At 29.7% G+C, this 24,872-nt stretch overlaps 1 protein-coding gene across 1 annotated transcript in view; it reads right to left on the bottom strand.

Annotated features, from left to right (window-relative positions):
* Positions 1 to 24,572, bottom strand: part of LOC132750431 (QRFP-like peptide receptor) — a 234,548-nt gene extending 209,976 nt beyond the window's left edge. The window contains exon 1 of the mRNA XM_060740415.1: positions 24,265 to 24,572. Within this exon, the coding sequence (XP_060596398.1) occupies positions 24,265 to 24,538 (274 nt within the window). The 5' untranslated portion in view covers positions 24,539 to 24,572. The remainder of the gene's footprint in view (positions 1 to 24,264) is intronic.
* Positions 24,573 to 24,872: the final 300 nt, after the last annotated feature.

Genomic DNA, 24,872 nt, shown 5'->3' with positions numbered 1-24,872 from the left:
AAGCTAGCACTGATGACGTGTCATGTGATTTTGAGTGATTTAATAAGTACAAAATACAAATTAGTTTAGACCGTCTTATCAAAATTTATATAAAAGCTCTTAAATAGTTTAACGATTTGATTTTTATTTAACTGATATTTGTTGAAAAGTGGCAAATATTTCAGACAAGTAAGATATGTTCAAATGATAGTTTTGAAAAATGTATAATTATATTAACTAGTAACAGAAGGTTGAAGGCTGGAATATGTAATGTGGCTATTTAGTTGATTTTGAAGATTTTTATAACAAACGAGGCAATAATGTACATAAAAACATAGTATTTCCTTGCAACTTTAACTGGTCGTTTGTGTGATTTGAATACTTTGATCCAGAACATAACTGAAATCCGGCAGTGAGTACAACAGTCGTATACTTTATAAAATATGCTTAAATCATAATAAAGTTAACATGTATGATCTAAAATACATAACATATTTATGTCTTAGCATTTATAAATTCAGGTTTTTGTTTAAATTTTTAGAGATGTATAATTTAGTGATTTTAAAATTTAAAATATAACTTTTATCCATTTTTATGCATAATACATTGAATTGCCGACAAAAGGCACTCATAACTGCCTATTTCCTCCTCAGGATTGTTCGTTCATAAGGGTGATTACATTTTTAAATACTCGCTATATGTCACATTTGCCAAAGTCAGATAAACTGCTGTTATAATGATGCAAACTGGTTATTACTCAGTATGGTGTGATACAAATAAAATGATTGTAAGCTGTGCGTCGCATATGTATGATAACTACATATTTATTTGTATAAATATAATAAAACTTTAATAAAATGTATTTCAAAATAAAGATAATCGACGTAACTGCAACAATTATCATTGTAAAGATACACACACCTTGACAGTGGTTACCTTATTTCTGTAATCGAATATTGAAATATTTCATTTCTTCTATAGAATATAATATTTAAAGTACCTTTTTTATGAAATAACTTATATAATGAATATGAATGGAGGAAGTGCGGAAATGATGCTTTGCAGCGAGTAATGTCAACTTTGAGCAATATGCATCATTTTTTATTGTTACAATAATGAAAATGATTGATCTTATGAAGGTACTACCATAACTTATTGTTATATTTCATTTCCTTCTTAGCATTTTATAATCTATAATTACTTCAAGTTACCTCCTCTTTGTAATATGTTGTATTTTTGCTAGAATGCGAAATAATAATTAGATTCCCGCAATGCACCTTGCTTATAAAACGGTAACGCGATTATGCTTCCAGGAATTTTAAGTAAGAGATATAAATTATTACTTTCATATTCAATTCTTTTTCAGTAGAAAACGTAGGTGATCATAAGTACCGGTGACATGTAATAAATAATAACATCCATATTTAAAGGTTTAGAATGTACAAATTCACATCATTATAAGTAAATTGTACGATCCATATTTACAGCAGTAAATTAAAACAAAGTGTCCAATTATGTGAATTTATTGATAAGTATCTCCTTTAATTTTCTGAGAATATTAATAAGAAATAGTTTATAGAAAGAACGATATTGTGTCAATGTAAGAAACATGACAATATTATTTTTACAACTTCACATTATTTTTTACTAGGAATATTGTATGAGCCATATGTAAAAGACTCCTAAACGAAAAATGAAATAAATTAATAAAACAATCGGTAAGGCATCCTCCCCGACAATTGAGCTGATAAAAGGTGTTCTTTTAGAAAGTGTTGGGAAGAGTCAAAACCACCCTATCTGCTGGAACTAAGAGATACATACAGCAATGATTAGAATCCATTTAGTAGCCTGTTCCGATAAGGTAAGGATGATGGCTGCAATTCTGATGCCACAGCTATAAAAAGACAACGTCTTAGCCACAAGAAGAAAATAATGTTCAGATTAAATTTTATTTTGGAAAACCTGATCGCACATAAGTGTATATATACATGCTAGATTTTGATTGACAATTTCATGACCTTCATTATTAAAATACACTCACATTGATTTTGCGTGGAGATTATAAATCAAATAATAATAATCGCGAATATAATGTGCAGTTCTGCTGCTTTACTGGTACAGTAGAAGCAATTTTAATGTGTCTAATCAAGGGACAACTGATGTATCTTTTGGATATGTCGTACTATTACTAACATTAATATATCAACATTAGACTTAGACGAATTTCTTCATGTCGATACAGATGTCATTTCACCATTGTTAAGATTTCCCAAAAGATTGAAACCGATACGTTGTTTGTCTCTAGTTACTCTTAAAAGCAACTGTTAATGGCAACGAAAATATACCGATGAACAATGTGAATGGCTAACATTTTAATACATAATATTGACAGTTCATTTGGTCATTCAAATTACAATTATACTAGAATATTATATTAATCCTTTATCATACAACATGAAAGAATGTACTATTTAACTTTAACGTTAATCTCGCTCATATTTACATGTCATATATGTCTAGTTTTATTTTCTTTATTTATCACATTGTACCTTCGTGGTGTACGTTTCTTTAACTAATGTTTGTTAAAAATAATAATACTATGCAGGAAGATTTTTATTTGGCGACAATAATGACAAATGAAAACATCTGTAAAATGATTTGTGATGTAAAAGAAGGACATAAATTAGAATAAGCAGATATATGTCAATTTTTCTGCATTTCTAGTTAGAATATTGCTATATTGTATCATAGTTTGGGGACCTTTCTATTAAAATGTGTAAGGGTTTAGTTACCCGCACTCGAGAGCATGCCCATCGATTGGCTCATTTTTGCTGGGGTTTACTTATTGTGACTGCAGACAACAGAAAAGCAATAGAAATATAATATTCAGATGCTCGTTCATTGGTTACTTTTTTCTAGGGTTTAATATTGTGGCAACATGGAACGTGTTTTTATGTTTGACTATGATACAAAGAAATCAACATCAAAACACTCGGCAATCAAATAAATACTCGGGGACTACGCATCCTCGTACAAAACAGATAGCCTCGTGTTTCGATGTTCTTTCTATTACAAAACGAGTTAAAAGTAATTCACTCCTTCTTATTTTCTACATTTCAAGTTTCTTTTATTTATCTCTTTAATAAATCTGTACAAGAACTCATTTAGAATAAACGTTACATTTCCTTTAAGACAAATATATAAACAGAAAAAGCTGGGACAGCAAACTGCAAACTAATCGATTGCATTGTTAGTATTAATAAATCTGGATTCCATAATTTGTTTGTGTGGAAGATTTAAATGTGTATGTTGTCGACAATTGTATATCGCCTTGCAGCAGTGAAATCAATTAACACATTTTAAAACAATTTATATAGATATAAGAGATAATAAGATTTTGAACAATTTTAAATAGGAAGTCTAGAATTCTTGCAGACTAATCAATCACTCAGTGAATGTTTTGAAATGTTTTGAACGTCTCAATATACTTCGAGGAATTGTTTTAGCGATTTTACTTTTTAATAAGTATTAAATACAATAACTTTTATTCTAGACGTCTCATTATATCTACTTCAAACTTTTTTGATAAAATAAACTTTATTTTATTTCACTTCCTATAAATCTTAACAAGATATTGCAAGTCAGATAAATAAAATAGTCTACAATAATTATTTGTTTTCCAGTCATGTTCTATTATCAAAGGAAACATAAGCTGACATATGCAATAATAATAAACATGCACTATTGCAACATTAATCAAATTCGTTCAAATTATACATTTAAGATACCAATACACGTACAAATTTAAATGTACAATTGGTGCAGAAAAATGAATGGCGTCTTAACTACTTACTTGTTAAAGATGTGATATGCTTCTATAAATTTTATATAATTGGCCAATAATCAATTTAAATGAAAGGAAAATGCAAGGAAGCTCTTATGAGCAAACACGATGTAAGTGTCGAATTGTACACGCAAAATACTTTGAAATATGTGTAAAATGGCTTTGCATCGCGGATAAAACAATTGCGTTGTTGGTTGTACATTGTTCATACTTAATCAATAGTCACTATCAAAGTGTCGCAATACATCAAACGTAATACGAATCATTTACAAGTTCACGGAGTAAACACATGATTACAATATCTCTAAACAATTTTAATGGAATGAATTCATGAATTTATTTAAACCCATAATTGCTTGGTATTTATTTTGAATAGGCAAGTGTTAGATAGAGTAATATATTTTAAGTTTGAAACCATTAAGAAGAAGAAGATAAACGGTGTATCTGCAACTTGATACAGAGTGTTTCCTTACTTTACAAAAATAAACATTTTATTTGTTTTACATATATGTAATCAGGCTTAAAGTTGCACTGTGGGCTGCAAAGTAGTTAACGCGTCGGATTAGTAATCTTAAGATTGATGGTCGCTTGGGTGGTACAAACCCCGTCAGCTGGTGGAAGCTGTTGTTTCCTTGCATATTCTCATTTTTCTTAGAACTTCTTAGAACTTCTTGACTCCAGAAAGAATGTTTACATTTATTTGCTTTAATTATTCTCCTGTGGCATATGCATTTAAATGTTTAATTGTTAATCAACCAAAATGGTTTCCATTATATGATATATGTTTGAAAGAAAGACAATATTTCATTACTACCGCAAGATATACGACCCCGCTCTCAATCATTGTCGGAATTACTTAGTAAAAGTAAACATAAAAATTCTTTCATTGATAATAACTACATCACGGAGTTGAGCTATTCATATCTAATACTGTAGCAGTAAAATGATGTCATTTTATATTTTCTTTGATAATATATCTTTATGTCATGATATCTGCTGAATTGAGACATTCAAAGCTATAAGGACTTTAAATTGTCGGAATAATCGGTGTGTTTGGCAACACGAAAATTTCTTAATTTGAAAATTATACGTGGTATCGGTTGATTTTCTAAACAAGATAACATAAAATGCTTTTGTGCATCACTGTACTTTATATATGCAGATTTTGATGATAAATTCACCATCAGATAGCTGAACATAGCTTGGAACGGCCAACATTTACCGACAAAACAGAGAAACAACCTGCTCTAGGATCTGCAATTAGGGGCATAATTATTTACTATTAGAAGATTATTTCTCAGAGTTAATGCGTAAAAGTGCATCAGTAATATCTGTAGAGCCTGCACGTTGTTAAATTGTTTGTTTTCTTCCGAATAACAAGTACTGAAACGTGTTTATTACAATTTAATTTTGAAAACCGTATGTCCTGTATTTGCTGTTTAATGTATTCTACTTTGATACATTTTTTCTTTGCTTGCACCGGGATAAAATATCATAGGCTTAGGCTTAGAATTGCTATATACTTGTAGTTTTCAAATTAAATATTGAGCACTTTATAACGAGAATATTGAAAATGATATCTTATTTTGCTATAAATGTATCCTAATTATGCACTTTTGAACTATTCTTGTCATTTCGGGTAGATGCTTTTATTTTTAATTTAAAAAAAACGAATTCGACAATTTAAAATTCATACTTTCTATCAAAAATGCAAATTGTACTAATTTATTTTAGGAAATAACAGTCGTCTCTTAGATGATATGGCCATTGCGGAACAACTCTTTATGTGTTATTTTTATAAGGATTTTGAAATATAATAATACTTTTAAAATATGTCCTTTTATATTTTTTAGATTTATGCAATCAATTTTGCATATTGATTAAAGAAAACCTATTACCTTTTAATGAATTTGAAAGTTTTGTGTTCAATAGCTAATGCCAGTAAAATTCGCTGAACAAGATGTGAAGACAATTAAACAATCGAATTCTTTTTTAATCTTATTTCGTTGAAAATGCTTGACTTTAATTGCAAAGCAACGATCAATCGTCGAAAGATGCCGAAGGGTGTAAAACGTTTTCTGTAGGAAACAAAATGTGCACATTTGAAGATTTATTTTAGGACGTTTTTCAATGACATTGTATTGTTTTTGAGATTATACAAATGAATGGGGATTGGCATAATTTAAATTTGCCTCATTTCGAAATTGAGGCATTTTATCAACATAATTAATAATATAATAAAAGCTGTAATAGTATATACATTTATATGACAAACATTTTGATTAAATAAATATTTTATGTCAATATGAAAAATATGTAAATGAAATGAGCTCTATTGTTTTCCAAGTTAGAAAAAGGTTTTCATGTTTTACAAATAATTATCATGCATCTTAACTTTTACGTATTATAGTTATGAGTTAACAAAACATTTTGCAAACCGACGACCAAAATCTTATGCAATGAACTAACTTGTATTATAATAAAAATAATAATTACATAAAATAATTATTTTCCGATAAAATTGTCAGATATTAAATTGATCTGTAAAATTAAAAGACTTTAAACTATTAAATTGCAAGATAGCACTGTCCTTCTATAACCATTAACGCTTACAAAAGTGAAATATAAAATATTGAATTCATCATCTGCTTTTGCTTAACAGCTGTTCCATGTAAGTTCGCTTTTGATTACTTTTTGTAGTGTATGTGCGTAGTACTGTCTGGCGTAATGGCAGTATTAAAGGTTATTCACTATGCTATTTGTATACAAATAGCCTGAATCTCTGATATAAAATGTTTATTCCAATGCCGCTATGCAAGTGTCATTTGAAAGGACACTGAGAAGGGTATTCAAATTTATACAGGTCTTTTCGAGAAATATTCCTACAAATTATGCCATGATGAAAATATCAATATAGTGAGACATGGCCTTCATGTGTTGCTTCATTCGTCACACCATTGCCTGTTAACAATTTAACCAATTTAAATTCTGATGTTATATCTTACTACGTATACAAGGGTTGCTTACCAAAACAAAATTGGCTGTTATAGTCTCGTAAATCTACAATCAATACTATCTGGAAAACACAATTTATTAAGTTCACTATCGTCGGAAGCCAATTTGCCGTTAAGTGTTTAAGAAGAATAAATTCCTTATTTTTGAACCTGAGTCTAACAGCCTTCGAATTATATCGCCTTATTGGTATCTTGCTGACCAGTACGAAAACAGAAGGATAATAATTTAGAAAAACCAACATATTTACGATGATTTAAAATATGTCAAGATACATTAATCAGAATTGATTTACAACCAGTTTTCTGATTAAGAATATTTAAAAATTTGAATTGTTTGGAAATATTTAAAATATTGCATATAAATCTTTCTTATTCAGCTTTTTTATGTTATCTATAGACATTCCTAAAGAGAAGCATTTATCTAGACAAATGCATATTGAAAATCTCGAAAGCTGAATAAGAAACTTGTACAATCATACAAGTTGAAGCAAGCATGGTATTCCATACACATAATTCAAATTAAGATTGTTTAACCTCAAATTTACGAGGATATATCTTAAGCTTCAATTTATATACACACTAACTAAAAAAAAAATTAACTGGTAAATATAAAAAACCTTTGCTGAAAGGTAAACGCCTTCACTAGATAACGATTGTTGTTTCCTACAGTATGGTTTTACACTTGGTATGTGGCTTCCACCGTTTTTATACCATGTAAATCAAATTATACGCGTATATGGGTATGTTATGGTGTCTTTAACTGTATTAATAAGACAATAGTCTAGCTGAAAAGATGTTGAATGCGCAAGAATGGCTTCATTGTTGCCTCACTTGGTTTCAATATCTTGACTAATAATTCGTGTGCAGACTTTCACATCATCTGCTCATACCGTTTTTCCATAATAATTATTCGAATGGTTAAAAATGATCCAAACTTAAAAAGCATTCACATAAACCGGTCTATAAAAAGCACTATAATACAATTTCCAATTATTTTCGAGTATATAACTATCATTCACATTTATTTTTGTTAAAAGTGCACCAGCTGGTCTATTTAAGACATTTTTATGTTTTTAGGCTTTTGGACCTCAGTGGAATTCCTTGGACGTTTTGTAACATTAATAAAAGAGAATATTTAGCCATCAAAGTAACATTTTGTGTATCATCACAAAACACAAGTTTTCCCTTTCTGTTTACTAGGTGGTTAACTGTGCTCATGGCTAATGCTAAATTTGCCTATTAATCTTAAGATGAATAAATGAGATTTTCAATGAAATATTCTAAGAATTTTGTTTAAATCTAAAAAATAGCATTTGAGAATGTAAACTACAGTTATCAAGAGATTTGGTTCGGGAATTAAGATGGTTAACGTTAATCACATCTCCATCCTTATTTGCTTGTCAGAATTCAAAGACAACTTAAATGACAGTACCTACCTAATTTATTTTCCATTTTGATTACTTTTTAAAGATACCTTAAAAGTTATTCACGGTCCGTTATCAAATATTGTTTAATATTATTAAATCATAAATTAAATGATCGGCAGCACAAATTACATATACTTAAAAATACATATCCCTGTCCGTTCATGTAAGCAGAGCAAGTGATGCACATAGTAATATTTTCATTCTGGTTCATACGGGTAATATGTCTCATTGTTTTCCTGCTTTGTAACAGCATAAAAAGAATAATCAATAACAAAAAAAAAATAAAAATACCAGTTCCTTTCATTAATCATTTTCAGTTTTCACCTAATGCATATGATGTTATTCATTTCTTTTATATCATGAATGTTACAAAGGAAATACAACAACATTATATAAAAATTGTTGTCAAACCACTGTAAATTTGAGACTCGGTTTTTTTAGCCGTTTATTAGATTGCAATACTTGAAGCAAGTTAATATATGTTAACGCTTTTCCAAACATAGCTTGAGGGATATGAGGTGCGTTATCCGTTTAACTACACTATGACATTACACAAAACGTTAAGATACTCGGAAATTTGTATACCTTATATCAATTCAAAGAAAAGTTGACTTTATTCTGTTAAAAAAACTCAATATCTCCTGCAACATTAGGGTTAACCAATCGGATAAATCGGTATCAGGAAATGCAAATGAGTATGAAAAATAAATATTTTGACTTAAATTCAAAACAAAAAAATATTAATCGACAAGTATGGACATTTTTGTGAACAAATAAAAAAATAACGTCTGAACACAATTGGATAAAATTGAAAATGCTTTAACTACTTTCCCTCTATCCATAAAACGTGTTGACTTTACGAAACGACTTCCTCTAAAAACATTTAATGACACAAAACTGGTGAAGCAGAAATAAAGAATGTACTGATTAACCGCCAGAGGGATGAAACTCTAGTTTCCTAGTTATTTCATGTTATCTCGATTTCCATTAAATAACGTCAAGTCAAAATTTGTTAGATGTTTGAAGATACTAACTATGGAATATATTTTATTTTTACGTCAATTTCTGAGACATATACTTTCATATATTTTACATTCAAGCAAATATTACTGGATTCATTTGTTTTTAATAACCTTTTGATAGTTTTCTTGATATGAAAATACCATAAATACTGTATGCTTTATTCACAGCCTTTACTTGTTGGTCTTGTTTATTATATTTTATAAAGTCTTATTACTTATAGTAAAGTTTTGCATTCTATCGTATTGATTGATCTTATGAAGGTACTACCATAACTTATTGTTATATTTTATTTCCTTGTTAGCATTTTATAATCTATAATTACTTCAAGTTACCTACTCTTTTTAATATGTTGTATATTTGTTAGTATGCGAAATAATAATTAGATTCCCGCGATGCACCTTGCTTATAAAACGGTAACCTGATTATGCTTCCGGGAATTTTAAGTAAAAGATATAAATCATTACTTTCATATTTAATTCTTTTTCAGTAGAAAACGTAGGACATCATAAGTACCGGTGACATGTAATAAATAATGGCACCCATATTTAAAGGTTTAGAACGTACAAATTCACATCATTATAAGTAAATTGTACGATCCATACAGAAACAGAGCCGTAAATTAAAACAAAGTGTCCAATTATGTGAATTTATTGATAAGTATCTCCTTTAATTGTCTGAGTATTTAAATAAGAAATAGTTTATAGAAAGAACGATATTGTGTCAATGTAAGAAACATGACAAAATCATTTTTACAACTTTCACATTATTTTTTACAAGGAATATTGTATGAGCCATATATAAAAGACTCCTAAACGAAAAATGAAATAAATAAATAAAACAATAATCAGATAACATCGAACGGCATCCTCCCTGACAATTTTAGAAAATGTTGGGAAGAGTCAAAACCACCCCATCTGCTGGAACTAAGAGATACATTCAGCAATAATTAGAATCAATTTAGTAGCCTGTTCCGATTAGGCAAGGATGATGGCTGCAATTCTGATGCCAAAACTATAAAAAGACAACTTCTTAGCCACAAGAAGAAAATAACGTTCTGATTAAATTTCTTTTAGAAAACCTGATCGCACATAACTGTATACATACATGCTAGATTTATTTGACAATTTCATGAACTTCAGTTTTAAAATAGGTTCACATTAATTTTGCATGGAGTTTATAAATCAAATAAACATAATAATAATCACGAAAATAATATTAGGGTTAACAAGTAAAGTAGGAGCCATTAAATTATGTGCTTTTTTGCTGCTTTACTGGTTTAGTAGGAGCAATTTTAATGTGTCTTTTCAAGGGAAAACCTGATTGCACATAACTGTATATATACATGCTAGATTTTAATTGACAATTTCATGACCTTCATTATTAAAATACACTCACATTGATTTTGCGTGGAGATTATAAATCAAATAATAATAATCGCGAATATAATGTGCAGTTCTGCTGCTTTACTGGTTTAGTAGGAGCAATTTTAATGTGTCTTTTCAAGGGACAACTGATGTATCTTTTTGATATGTCGTACTATTACTAACATTAATATATCAACATTAGACATAGACGAATTTCTTTATGACGATACAGATGTCATATCACCATTGTTAAGATTTCCCAAAAGATTAAAACCGATACACTGTTTGTCTCTAGTTACTCTTGAAAGCAATTGTTAATGGCAACAAAAACACACAGATGAACAATGTGAATGGCTAACATTTTAAAACATAAACAAAAGTTTATTTGGTCATTCAAATTACAATGATACTTGAATATTATATAAATCCTTTATCATACAACATAAAAGAATGTACTATTATATGGAAAGCCATGGCTGTCTGATATTGTTCTTTTTCAATTTATGTAACCATTTGGATAATATATTAGTTCACTTCGACTATATATGAATTGAAAACACATTCTTATTTAACCGGAGTCCATTATATTAATTCACAGTTACAATATATGAAACCATACTGTCAGTGAATGAAACCGAGTTAGCAATATATAAGTTGATTTTCTCAATATATGATTCCAATTCTTCAATATATGTTACCAAAGTAGCCATGTATGGAACCAGATGTCCTTATATGAAACCGAATTATCAATATATCAATTCATTTTTACAATATATGAAACCATTTTATCAATGTATGGAACCAAAGTAGCAATATATGAGTTGGTTATACCAATTTTTCAATATATGGAACCAAAGTAACAATGTATGGAACCAGGTGTCCTTATATGAAACCAAATCATCAATATATTAATTCATTTTTACAATATATGAAACCATTTTATCAATGTATGGAACCAAAGTAGCAATATATGAGTTGGTTATTACAATATATGATACCAATAATTCAATATATGGAACCAAAGTAACAATGTATGGAACCAGGTGTCCTTATATGAAACCAAATTATCAATATATTTATTCATTTTTACAATATATGAAACCATTTTATCAATGTATGGAACCAAAGTAGCAATATATGAGTTGGTTATTACAATATATGATACCAATAATTCAATATATGGAACCAAAGTAACAATGTATTGAACCAGGTGTCCTTATATGAAACTAAATTATCAATATATTAATTCATTTTTACAATATATGAAACCATTTTATCAATGTATGGAACCGAAGTATCAATATATAAGTTGATTATCACATTATATGATACCGGATCTTCAATATATGGATCCAAGTAATTCATTTATGGAACCAGATGCCCTTATATGAAACCGAATAATAAATATGATAAATCAATGTTACAATATATGAAACCAGTTTATCAATATATGTAACTGAAGTAGCAATATATAAGTTGATTTTCACATTATATGATACCAGTTCTTCAATATATGATACCAAAGTAGCAATATATTGAACCAAAATGTCATTATATTGACGGGACTTTTTTTAAAGGCTGTATTCTATCCTTGCACCGGTATTACAGTTTCGCGCCAATATTCCTTGTTTAAAGAACAGCGTGCTTCACTGACTACATACTGCACATTTTCTGAATAAGGAAATATTTTAATTTAACGTCACATTCACTTAAAATGGGCTGGGCAGGCAAAACTTATTGTTATATATGTAGGAGTTGTATGTCATAATTTCAGCTAGTGAGTCGAACTGGCCATTAACAAAAACATATTTAAAAAATAAGTTGATCTCAAACTTTACCTTTGATCAAAAATAGGCATGGCCAGAAGTACACATCAATGTTAATCTACTCACAAAGTTTAAAAAATAAGCAGTCAAATAATAATTGATTTCATGAAAAAGTGTATGCATTGTAATATCAGAACCCAGTGACCTCGGCCTTTAAATTGTTGACTTGAAAATAGGCTATTTTTGTTCCATATAATGAAAATTGCTATCATAGAATGTAACATCAACTTATATACTAGCTGCTACTTTGGTTCCATACATTAATAAAATGGTTTCATATATTGTAAAAATGACTTAATATATTGATAATTCGGTTTCATATAAGGGCATCTGGTTCCATATATGGCTTCTTTGGTACCATATATTGAAGAACTGGTATCATATAAAGTGATAATCAAGTCATATATTGCTACTTTGGTTCCATACATTGATAAATTGGTTTCATATATTGTAAAAATGAATTAATATATTAATAATTCGGTTTCATATCAGGACATCTGGTTCCATATATGGCTACTTTGGTACCATATATTGAAGAATTGGTATCATATAATGTAATAACCAACTTATATATTTCTACTTTGGTTTCATAAATTGATACATTGGTTTCATATATTGAAAAATGAATTAATATATTGATAATTCGGTTTCATATAATGACATCTGGTTCCATACATGGCTACTTTGGTAACATATATTGAAGAATTGGAATCATATATTGAGAAAATCAACTTATATATTGCTAACTCGGTTTCATACACTGACGGTATGGTTTCATATATTGTAACTGTGGATTAATACAATGGATTCCGGTTAAATAAGAAGGTGTTTTCAATTCATATATAGTCGAAGTGAACTCATATATTATCCAAATGGTTACATAAATTGAAAAAGAACAATATCAGACAGCCATGGCTTTCCATACTATTGAATTAAAACGTTGATCTCGCTCATATTTACGTGACATATATGTCTAGTTTTCTTATGACAAGAAACAAACGGCGATCTTGCGCAAAAAGAAAACAGCAAAAGACTCATAGTTATTATATAATAATACATGTAGGTCTATTGTTTCTTCCTAGGTACCTTCCATTTTTATATGCAATAAAATACTAAAAGGATTACAATGTCTTTAGTAATATTTTACAATTCATATTTTAATTGTTTCAGTCAATTATTTACTTATGGTAGACCATGGGTAATGTATTACCTCCACTTTGAAAAGTAGTCAAATAGGCTAGAATCACTTGTCAACTGCATTGAACTCGAAGGGCATGGGTTCAAACCCCAGAAGGAGCACCCTTTTTTCATTTTAACACTATTTAGGTATCTCTCAGATCCCTTATGGAAGAAAAAAAGTATCTGATTTTAATTATGTAATAACTGTAGGTATTTATTTGCTAACTAATGCCAAATTTAATAGCTAATATGATACCAGATATTTTCAAAGTTTAATCAAATAAAAACTACACGGTAAAAGTATTTATATTTCCCATGATCGTCCAATACACTTTTAAGAACATTTAGGCAAACTTTGAAAACAGTCCCACATTGTGGTAAGTTTGAGGAATGTTTTGAGCAGGGCTTTTTAATGGTCAAATTAATGTTTAAAGTGGGTGGGGTAGGGTAACATTTCTATGCATATATAAAACATTTTGTTTAGAAACAATCATTTTGCTCATGTAATTTGTTACCTGAATGTTATTATTTGTTTCTTAACAAAGAGCAATAGGAAAACATTTTTCATAATGATGATATTATAGATTATTTAGAGTTTACTCATTTCTGAAAAAAAATTCTAATAGCAAAGTTTTAGTTCAGAAATATATCCATCAGTCATAAACCGCACGGTAAATTTTATTTAAATTTTGCATACAGGTGACCTTCAAGACATAGAACTGTCCTATGTTGTCATTTTTTCAGTTCCTTATAGTGCCCATTACCCATGGTCTAACTTAATACTGAACATTTTTATAACGATTAAGACAAAATATGTTCAAAAACACTTAAATAAAGAGCTACTTTTGAGGAACATGGAAAGCAAACAACGTTTATGTGTTGCAGTAAAGAGTTGCCAAGTTTCTTATCAGAGTGTTGTTACATTATTCTGATCGTCCGGTGTGATTGATTCCAATTCATTAAGCAGCGTGTGTTTATCCGGTGTTTGGGGAAGGGCGTGAGAAATGTAAAACTTTCCATTTTCTCATAGAAATACACTCATTTACACCTAGCCTGTAACTGCAAACTTTTTCTGTTTGAATTGCAATCGCGGGAGCCCTGTTTTCAGATTTAGTCAAGATTTACGCTTCAACATCAGAGTTCATATACGTGCAATCTTTGATATAATATTTGAATTGTTAAGAAGTGGAAAAATAATGTGTTTTCCTGATTTATCACATTGTATAGATAGATAGATTTATTTCGGCAAAGGAAGCATATACATAGTTGACAATATAACATAGGATAAAATAATGAGCATTATTAAATACTATATCACATATGAGTAAAACTATGACATGCTCACCAAAACCAAGGATAACACAAAAAAGGACAAAAAAGCTCTTATTTCCATTGTGGTCCTTTGTATTGGCGGCATGACATAGAGAGGCAAACCTTAATATAATCATGTTTTAAAAATACTAATAAATCATAAAAATGTATATCACAGTCAAATCTTGAGTTAATGATACTCCTGTTTACAGCTAGGATTTAAAACACATTACTAAAATTGTAATAAGATAAATGGCAGACAATTCAAAATCCTGAGCCGAAATATGTAAAAATATGTTTAAATTTTTTTTTTTTAAATACTGTTCATAAGATGACTTTTGATGGCAACCTTAAAACTTTGTAACCTGTTGATCTCCGTTAACTTTACAGGTAAATCATTCCATAATTTAATACCAGAGAAAGCAAATGATTTAGAACCCTGGCCTTTGACCTCAGGTAGACAATATCCACCCTTTTGACTAAGTCTTGTACTATAATTATGAATGGAATCTTGTGAAATAAAGTGTTCAGACATGTAATCCGGAGATAGGCCATTTTTTATCTTAAAAACAAGACACAACATTATCTGTTCAACTCTTTTGTGGACCGGTAACCAGTTAAGGGACTTTAAGTGGGATGGGTCAATGTGGGCTCTACAGTCCAAGTCAAGTACAAATCTCATTATTTTGTTTTGACAAGTTTGTAACTTATTTTTTTAAGACTGTGTCAAGCTATTATACCAAACAGAGCATGCGTAATCATAGTGACACTGAATAAGAGACATAACCAGAAGTTTCTTGGTATGCTGAGTAAGGAACTCTTTCTTGCGGTAAAGAAATTTTAACCGAGAGTTGGCCTTCTTAAGAACAGACTCGGCCATGGCGCAAAATGACAGATTTTGGTCTATTGTAATCACAAGATACTTGATAGATGAAGTTGATTCAATGGATGTACCAGAACAGGTTATATGCAGGTTAGATTGTGACCTAAGTTTTTGCCTGGACCCAAATAAAATTGATTCGGTATATTCGTGGCATGTGTTTCTTTACCTAATAATTGTTAAAAGTAATACTATGCAGGAAGATTTTTATTTGGCAACAATAATGACAAATGAAAACATTTGTAATGATTTGTGTTGTATAAGACAGACATAAATTAGAATAAGCAGAAGTATGTCAATTTTTAGAATATTGCTATATTGTATCATAGTTTGGGGACCTCTCTGTTGAATATGTGTAAGGGTTAAATCGTATTCGTATACGTGACCAGTGCGTTAACTGGAGTGCAGGTATTACTTACCCGCACTCCAGAGCATGCCCATTGATTGGCTCTTTTTTGCTGGGGTTTACTTATTGTGACTGCAGAGAACGGAAAAGCAATAGAAGTATAATATTCAGATGCTCGTTCATTGGTTTCTTTTTTTCTAGAGTTTCATATTGTGGCTACATGGAACGTGTTTTTATGTTTGACTATGATACAAAGAGAAAGAACATCAAAACACTCGGCAATCTAATAAATACTCGGGGGCTACGCCCCCTCGTACAAATCAGATAGCCTCGTGTTTCGATGCTCTTTCTATCACTTAACGAGTACAAATGTAATTCACTCCTTCTTATTTCCTTCATTTCAAGTTTCTTTTATTTAATTAATTAATAAATCTATACAAAAACTCATTTAAAATAAATGCTACATTTCTTTTAAGACAAATATTCAAACAGAAAAAGCTGGGAAAGCAAACTGCAAATTAATTGATTGCATTGTAAATATAAATAAATCTGGATTCCATAATTTGTTTGTGTGGAAGATTTAAAAGTCTGTTGTCGAAAATTGAATATCGCCTTGCAGCAGTGCAATCAATTAACACATTTCAAAACAATTATTATAGATATTAGAGATAATAACATTTTAAACAATTCTAAATAGGAAGTCTAGAATTCTTCCAAAGAAATCAATCACTCAGTGAATGTTTGGAAATTTTTTGAACATCTCACTATACTTCGAGGAATTGTACTAGCGATTTTACTTTTAAATAAGTATTTAATACAATTACTTTTATTCTAGACGTCTCATTATATTTATTTCAAACTTTTTTGATAATAGAAATTTTGTTTTATTTCATTTCCTATAAATCTTAACAAGATATTGCAAGTCAGTTAAATAAAATAGTCTACAATAATTATTTGTTTTACAGTCTTGTTTTATGATCAAAGGAAACATGAGCTTGCATATGCAATAATAATAAGCATGCACTATTGCCACATTAATCAAATTCGTTCAAATTATACATTTAAGATACCAACACACGTACAGATTTAATTAAATATACAGTTGGTGCAGGAAAAGGAATGGCGTCTTAACTATTTTCTTGTTAAAGATGTGGTATGCTTCTATAAATTTTATATAATTGGCAATTAATCAATTCAGATGGCAGGAAAATGCAAGGAAGCTCTTATGAGCAAACACGATTGAAGTTTACTGTTGTAAGTGTCAAATTGTACACGCAAAATACTTTAAAATCTGAAATGGCCTTGCAACGCGGATAAAACAATTGCGTTGTTGGTGGTACATTGTCCATACTTAATCAATAGGCACTATCAAAGTGTCGCAATACATCAAACGTAATACGAATCATTTACAAGTTCACGGAGTAAAGACATGATTTCACTATCTCTAAACAATTTTAGTGGAATTAATTTATGAATTTATTTAAACGGACCCATAATTGCTTGGTATTTATTTTGAATAGGCAAGTGCTAGATAGAGTAATATATTTTAAGTTTAAAACCATAAAGAACAAGAAGATAAACGCCTTATGTGTATCTGCAACTTGATACAGAGTGTTTCCTTACTTTACAAAAATAAACATTTTATTTGTTTTACATATATGTAATCAGGTTTCAAGTTGCACTGTGGCGGCAAAGTGGCTAACGCGTCGGTTCGTAATCTTAAGATTGATGGTCGCATGGGTGGTACAAACCCCGTCAGCTGGAGGAAGCTGTTGTTTCTTTGCATATTCTCATTTCTTAGAACTGCTGGACTCTAGATTCGAGATTTTGAAATAAGCTTTTAGCTTCTAAACAAATCGAACTTAAATAAAATCATAAAGACTAAAACATTTTGCACTATAACACTTCTACACAAAAAACAACTTGAAGTTGTTAAACAATTTTCGTAAAATTAATGTTGGACACTCTGGCTACTATTTTGTTATCTTATTTATTATTTGTTATCTAATTTATTATTGATTTACGTAGTTTTCGTAATATGAAGAAACATATTAAATAAATGTTAATGAAATTAGGAAAGTAAACAGTTTATCAAGGAAATTTTTCTGGTTACTTTATTTATTATTGTTATTTTACCGTTTAGTACTGCAGAGCTCATAGCGCGTTGTTAACATTTATTTGCTTTAATTATTCTCCTGTAGCATATACATTTAAGTGTTTAATTGTAAATAAACCACTATGTTTTCCATTAAATGATATCTGTTTGAAAGAAAGACAATGATGCATCACTTCCGCAAGTTATACGACCCCGCTCTCAATCATTGTCGGAATTGTTTAGTAAAAGTAAACAAAACAATTCTTTCATTAATAATAACTACCTCACGGAGTTGAGCTATTCATATCTAATACTATAGCAGTAAAATTATGTCATTTTATATTTTCTTTGATAATATATCTTTATGTCAAGACATCTGCTGAATTGAGACATTCAAAGCTATAAAGACTTTAAATTGTCGGAATAATCGGTGCGTTTGGCAACACGAAATTTCTTGATTTGAAAATTATACGTGGTATCTGTTGATTTTCTAAACAAGACAACATAAAATGTTTTTGTGTATCATGAATATTATTTATCATACCATTCTATGCGAAGATTGTCTGTACATATATGCAACAACGTGAAATTTTAAGACAGCGTACACTGAACTTTATTTATGCAGTTTTTGATGATAAATTGACCATCTGATAGCTGAACATAGCTTGGTACGGCCAACATTTACCGACAGAACAAAGAAACAACCTGCTCTTGGATCTGCAATTAGGGGCATAATTATTAACTATTAGGAAGTTGTTTCTCGGAGTTATTGCGTAAAAGTACATCAGTATTATCTGTAGAACCTGCACGTTGTTTAATTGTTTGTTTTCTTCCGAATAACAAGAACTGAAACGTGTTTATTACAATTTAATTTTGAAAACCATATGTTCTGTAATTGCTGTAAATGTATCCTACTTTAATGAATAAGTATGCGAGTATTCAAGCAGCTTAAACAATACATTGCACGAATTTTTGTTTTACAACAGTAATGTCGATATATTCAAAATATATTGCTAACGCCGGAATAAAATATCATAGGATAATCCTTAGCACTGCTTTATACTGGTAGTTTCAAATTAAATATGGAGCAAGTTATAACGAATACATGTTACTCCTAAATACCGAAACGCAGCGATAATTTTTTCCAAGAATCAGAACAATTTGGAGAAATGTTCCGGGAATTAATTTGGGAATTTTGAAAATGATATCTTATTTTGTAATAAATGTATCCCATTTATTCATTTTTGTATTATTCTTGTCATTTCGGGTAGATGTTTTTATTTTCAATTTTAAAAGGTCGAATTTGACAATTTAAAATTCATACTTTCTATCAAAAATGATAAATTGTACTTATTTCTTTTAGGAAATAAAAGTCGTCTCTTAGATGATATGTGCATTGTGGAACAACTCTTTATGTGTTATCTTTATAAGGATTTTGAAATATAATTATAATACTTTTAAAATATGTCCTATTATATTTATTAGATTTATGCAATCAATTTTGCATTTTAATTAAAGAAAACCTATTACCTGTTAATGCATTTGAAAATTTTGTGTTTAATATCAAATGCCAGTAAAAATTCGCTAAACAAAGCCAAACAAAGCATCGCATTGCAAACTATGTGAAGATATTTAAACAATAGAATTCTTTGTTAATCGTTGTTTGTTGAAAATGCCTGACTTTAATTGCATATCAACGATCAATCGTCGAAAAATGCCGAAGGGTGTTAAACGTTTTCTGTAGGAAACATAATGTGCACATTTGAAGGTTTATTTTAGGACGTTTTCTATGACTTTGTATTGTTTTTGAGATTATACAAATGAATGGGGATTGGCACAATTTAGATTTGCATCATCTCGAAATTGAGGCATTTTATAAGCATGATTTTTATTTAATAACAGCTGTAAAAGTGTATACATTTATATGACAAACATTTTGATTAAATGAACATCTTATGTAAAAATTTGAAAATACTTTACTAAAAGATTTTAAACTATTAAATTTCAAGATAGCGCTGTCGTTCTATAACCATTGACGTTAATAAAAGTGTTATAAAATATTAAACTAAGCATCTGCTTTTGCGTAACAGTTGTTCCATGTAAGTTCGCTTTTAATTACTGTTTGGAATTTATGTGCATAGTACTGTCTGGCGTAGGTACAATCTTTATAATGGCCGTATTAAAGGTTAATCACTAAGCTATTTGTATACAAAAAGTCTGAATCTCAGATATATAATATTTATTTCAATGCCGCTATGCAAGTGTCAATTTAAAGGACATTGGAAAGGGCGCAAACTAACAGGTATTTTCGTTTGATATTCCTAGAAATAATAATTTAAACTAACTATCAATATAATGAGACACGGTCGTCTTGTTTATCTTCATTCGTCTCACCATAGCCTGTTAAAAAAATTGGCTGTTACCACAATTATAGTCTCGTTAATCTACAATTGAATCATAGTTTGGGGACCTTTCAGTTGAAAATGTGTCAAGTTAAATCGTACAAATATACATGCACAGTGCGTTAACTGGAATGCAGGTATAAGTTACCAGCACTCCAGAGCATGCCCATTGATTTGCTCATTTTTTCTGGGATTTACTTATTGTGACGGCAGAGTAACGGAAAGCGACATAAATATCATATTCAGATCCTCGTTCATTGGTGACTTTTTGTCTTTGGTTTCATATTGAGACAACAGGGAACGTGTTTTTTGTGTTTGACTATGATAAGAGAAAAAACATCAACATCAAAACACTCGGCATTCTGATTAATACTCGGGAACTACGCCCCTTCGTACAAATCAGATAGCCTCTTGTTTCGATGCTCTTTCTATTTCTTACTATTTGGATAGCACAATTTATTAATTTTACTATTGGGAAACCAATTCGCCGTTAAGTGTACATATAAAATTTTAAGAAAAATTAATTCCATAGTTGTTGACTGAAACATTTGAGAATCTGAGTCAGCCTTCGAATTGTATTGCCTTACTGGTATCAAGCTGAGCAGTACGAAAATAGAAAGATTATAATTGAGAAAAACAAACATATTTACAATGATTTAAAACATGTCAAGGTACATTCATCAGAATTGATGTAAAACAAGTTTTCTTATATAGAATACATTGAAATTTAAATTATTTTGATGAACAAGAGTATGCAGCCTGAATTCACCTTGCACTGTGTCATAGGCTTGTAAAAGTTCGTTTCTAAGAGAATAATTTATATCGATTTGATCAGTGCTAAAAGATGTATGAGGTTTTTTGGTTTTGATGTAAATTTTCCGTGCATTTATTACGATAACTCAAATATTCAATGTATATCGTGAATCGAAACAGCTGGCAAAATTATCTCGAAAATTATAGCTAAAAGCTTTTTCTTGAACGAGATTTCTGTCTTCTTTGTTTACTTTGTGCACCTTATTAGCGAAATTGAATGTTTTGTGGCGTTCAAGATGTAAAGGTAAGGAACGTTAAATCTAAAGTGAAAACCATATTTCCTCGCAGAGCAATAAATGATTAATCATAAGATATAGTAGATTACAACTAAAATCTACGTTTCTATCAATTAGAATTATTATTTTGTAATTAAAGAAATCTAATCTTCAGTTCACCAGCAAATAATGCATTCATAATGCTATTGCTTATTAATAAAGGCGTTCAAAGTGTTTCACTTATTTCATTAACTGCATTGGTTGACACTAAAATATATTAAGTAATTATATGTATAACATTGACAGATAAGAATATAACGTTCAAAACTTAATAATTAGAATATAACGCTCAAAGCTTAAAAATAAGAATAAAATGTTCAAAACTTAAAACCAAAAATATAACGTTCAAAGCTTATAGCACTTGTGTACGTTGACAGCTGTAAGGAATATATAAGATTGCAAATAGGTTTTATCATAAAGCAGCACGCGTTAAGATGGTAAAAGCAAAGATAAAAATACAAAAATAAAATAACAAGTTAACGATAGCTTTAATGTGATAATTCATCATACCGACTACTCTATTCAAGTTAACAGAATCTTCAGTAAAATGCACGATTTTCTTTGCACGATTTATAGCGTTACCTAACGGAGTAGCCGACACAAATAGAAATGATAATTTATATAACAATTTTATGTGCCACAATAATAGATGTTGAAAAAATTTCCGAAGTCCGGCACGCGAATGATCGTGGACAGTTTTAAGAGTAAGGCTGGAATAGCTCTGAAAATATTTCAATTTCAATTTTAAACTAACGTTATAATATGTTATATGATGTTATAATTATCTATAATCTCCTATTGCCAAAATGAACGACAAGTATCTAATCAAAAGTCGTCTATTCGTTTCCCTAAATGTTTCAAACAATCTCGGATCACAGGCGTTACGGATCAGCAGGCCTCGACACTAACTTTTTTAGCAGGTGGTACGCCGGACCACTAGATTTGAAAGTTAGGTGGTCCTTCCAGAAGTCAGGTGGTCAGTTATCATTACTATATCATTTTACTGCAAATGTAGAAAAAAAGATGTATTATTAACCTTTAAAGAAAATAGATATTTTTAGATATATATTTTTCATCTAATCAGAAAAGGGAGAGCAAGTCAGTAGGTATTTTATCGTAGAGATATTTGTTTATTTGTTTTTATCTCAGTCAAAAATACACAACAGAGCTCTTATTTATGTTAACTTTTGTATTAAAGTGATTTCTTCCTCAACTCAAGTTAGGAATAGTGAAACCATTTGTGTCTGTTGTTTTCTTACTGTTAATAAATATTCATTGCTGATCGTGGTACGTCTTATAAATCATGATAATAAAACATAGCATCTTTTATAGATTAACATTTTTAATGGAACTAATAAATTTCTTATTCTTGTCTTTAAAAACAAGGAAATATCTAAATTATTAAACTAATGACAACGTTATTATTTACTATATAACCTTACTATTTTTCTCGCAGATTTATCAACACAGATTTTACCTCCCTGTTGCTTTGTTGCTGATATTTCATTTTTGCATTGGGTATTTTTAACCTTTTTAAAATATTTTTGAACTTAAGAAGAAACAGATCTCTTATCGTTTAACAGTTAAAAAAAGATAAATAGCATAGAATTACTAGATTTTTTTTTTCCAGTTCCCTTCATTTGCTGCCGTTATTCCAATATCTGAAATTAATGTTTAGCCAATATCATATAATTGACCATCATCGGATATCACGGTTGATTAACATGTAAAACATAACATAAATGTAATGGTTCCGCCGTGGTTATCAGACGATGCATAATTACTAGCACCATTTGAATGAATTTTGTACTAAATTTATATCACAAATGAACCATATACATGTACATCGGACATAGATTTTAAATAAAAAATTATTATAACATGTTTTTGACCAAATCGCCCATTCTCCCAAATGAGCCTTGCGATCAACCAGAAAATTTAAGTGGTCCGACGGACCAGTGGGTTTTAAAATTAGGTGGTCCTTGCCAAAATCAAGTGGTCTCGGACCAACGGACCACCGCTAATGTCGAGGCCTGGATCATCTATATACACTACCGTCATATGGTATAATAATTACTAATAGCCTAGGGTGAAATTTTGCTGTAATTTATTTAAAGAAGGAATGTTTCGATTGCAGGAAAACGTAATCTATATTCTGTTTACATAGCAAATTAAAAGCGCACTTTAAAGCTACATTTCGATTTTTATTTCATTTATATTATGGATTTGAATAGACACTTTAGAATCTTAGTACATCGGTAGGTTTTCTTTTCTGGAGTCATACTGCTATAAGTTGTCGAGTAGTTTCCACTACTAGTGTGTATAAATTATTTGTATGTAAAAACATTTTATCAACAAATACAATATTATAATACTTAAAGACATTTTACAAACATTGAAAATGTTATTTCATGATATTTTTTAAAATGTGTCAATATGATAGCAAAAGAGACATTAATGCGATAAAAAAATGAATACTTAGATACCTGAAAGATCCGCCATTGCCAGGTTACACAATAAAAAGTTAGTAACATTCCTAAATCTTCTACGCGCTAATATCACAGTAGCTAATAATCCATTACCTATGATTCCCGCCAAAAATGTTGGGATATACAAAATCACTAATCCGAAAGCAATACTTTCGTTTTTATTCTTGTGATCTCGGAAATGATCCTCTAACAATGCACGTAATAATGTTTCATTGAGAGTTCCATTAAAAGAAGTGTTACTTAGAGAATATCTATCCATTAGAGATTCCATAATCGGACCCCTATTTGACACTTATGACAAGAAACGATCAAGTAGATTCTGTCGCATTAACACTTATTTATATCATTACAAACTTTCATCACAAACAGATGAACCAGTTACTTGTCTTCTAGTTTTCCGATAGCTATAATCCAAGTAACAAGAGTTGTTAGTATCTCCTACTGTAACGTTACCAATGGACATGTGTTATAGGTGAATGTTTTTCTTTTCAATGGTAATATAATGTTATCAAATAAATCATATCTTTCCATAAAACAGTTAAAATATCAATTGGAAACGTTATTAAACCTAAAATCCGTTATAGTTATATTTTTAATTGCCCAAT

The sequence above is a fragment of the Ruditapes philippinarum genome, unplaced genomic scaffold (assembly GCF_026571515.1).
Source record: "Ruditapes philippinarum isolate M1 unplaced genomic scaffold, ASM2657151v2 ctg317_1_1_1_1, whole genome shotgun sequence".
In the NCBI taxonomy this organism is placed as follows: domain Eukaryota; kingdom Metazoa; phylum Mollusca; class Bivalvia; order Venerida; family Veneridae; genus Ruditapes; species Ruditapes philippinarum.
The sequence above is the reverse complement of the archived record's forward strand: the minus strand, read 5'-3'. Positions and strand labels throughout refer to the sequence as shown.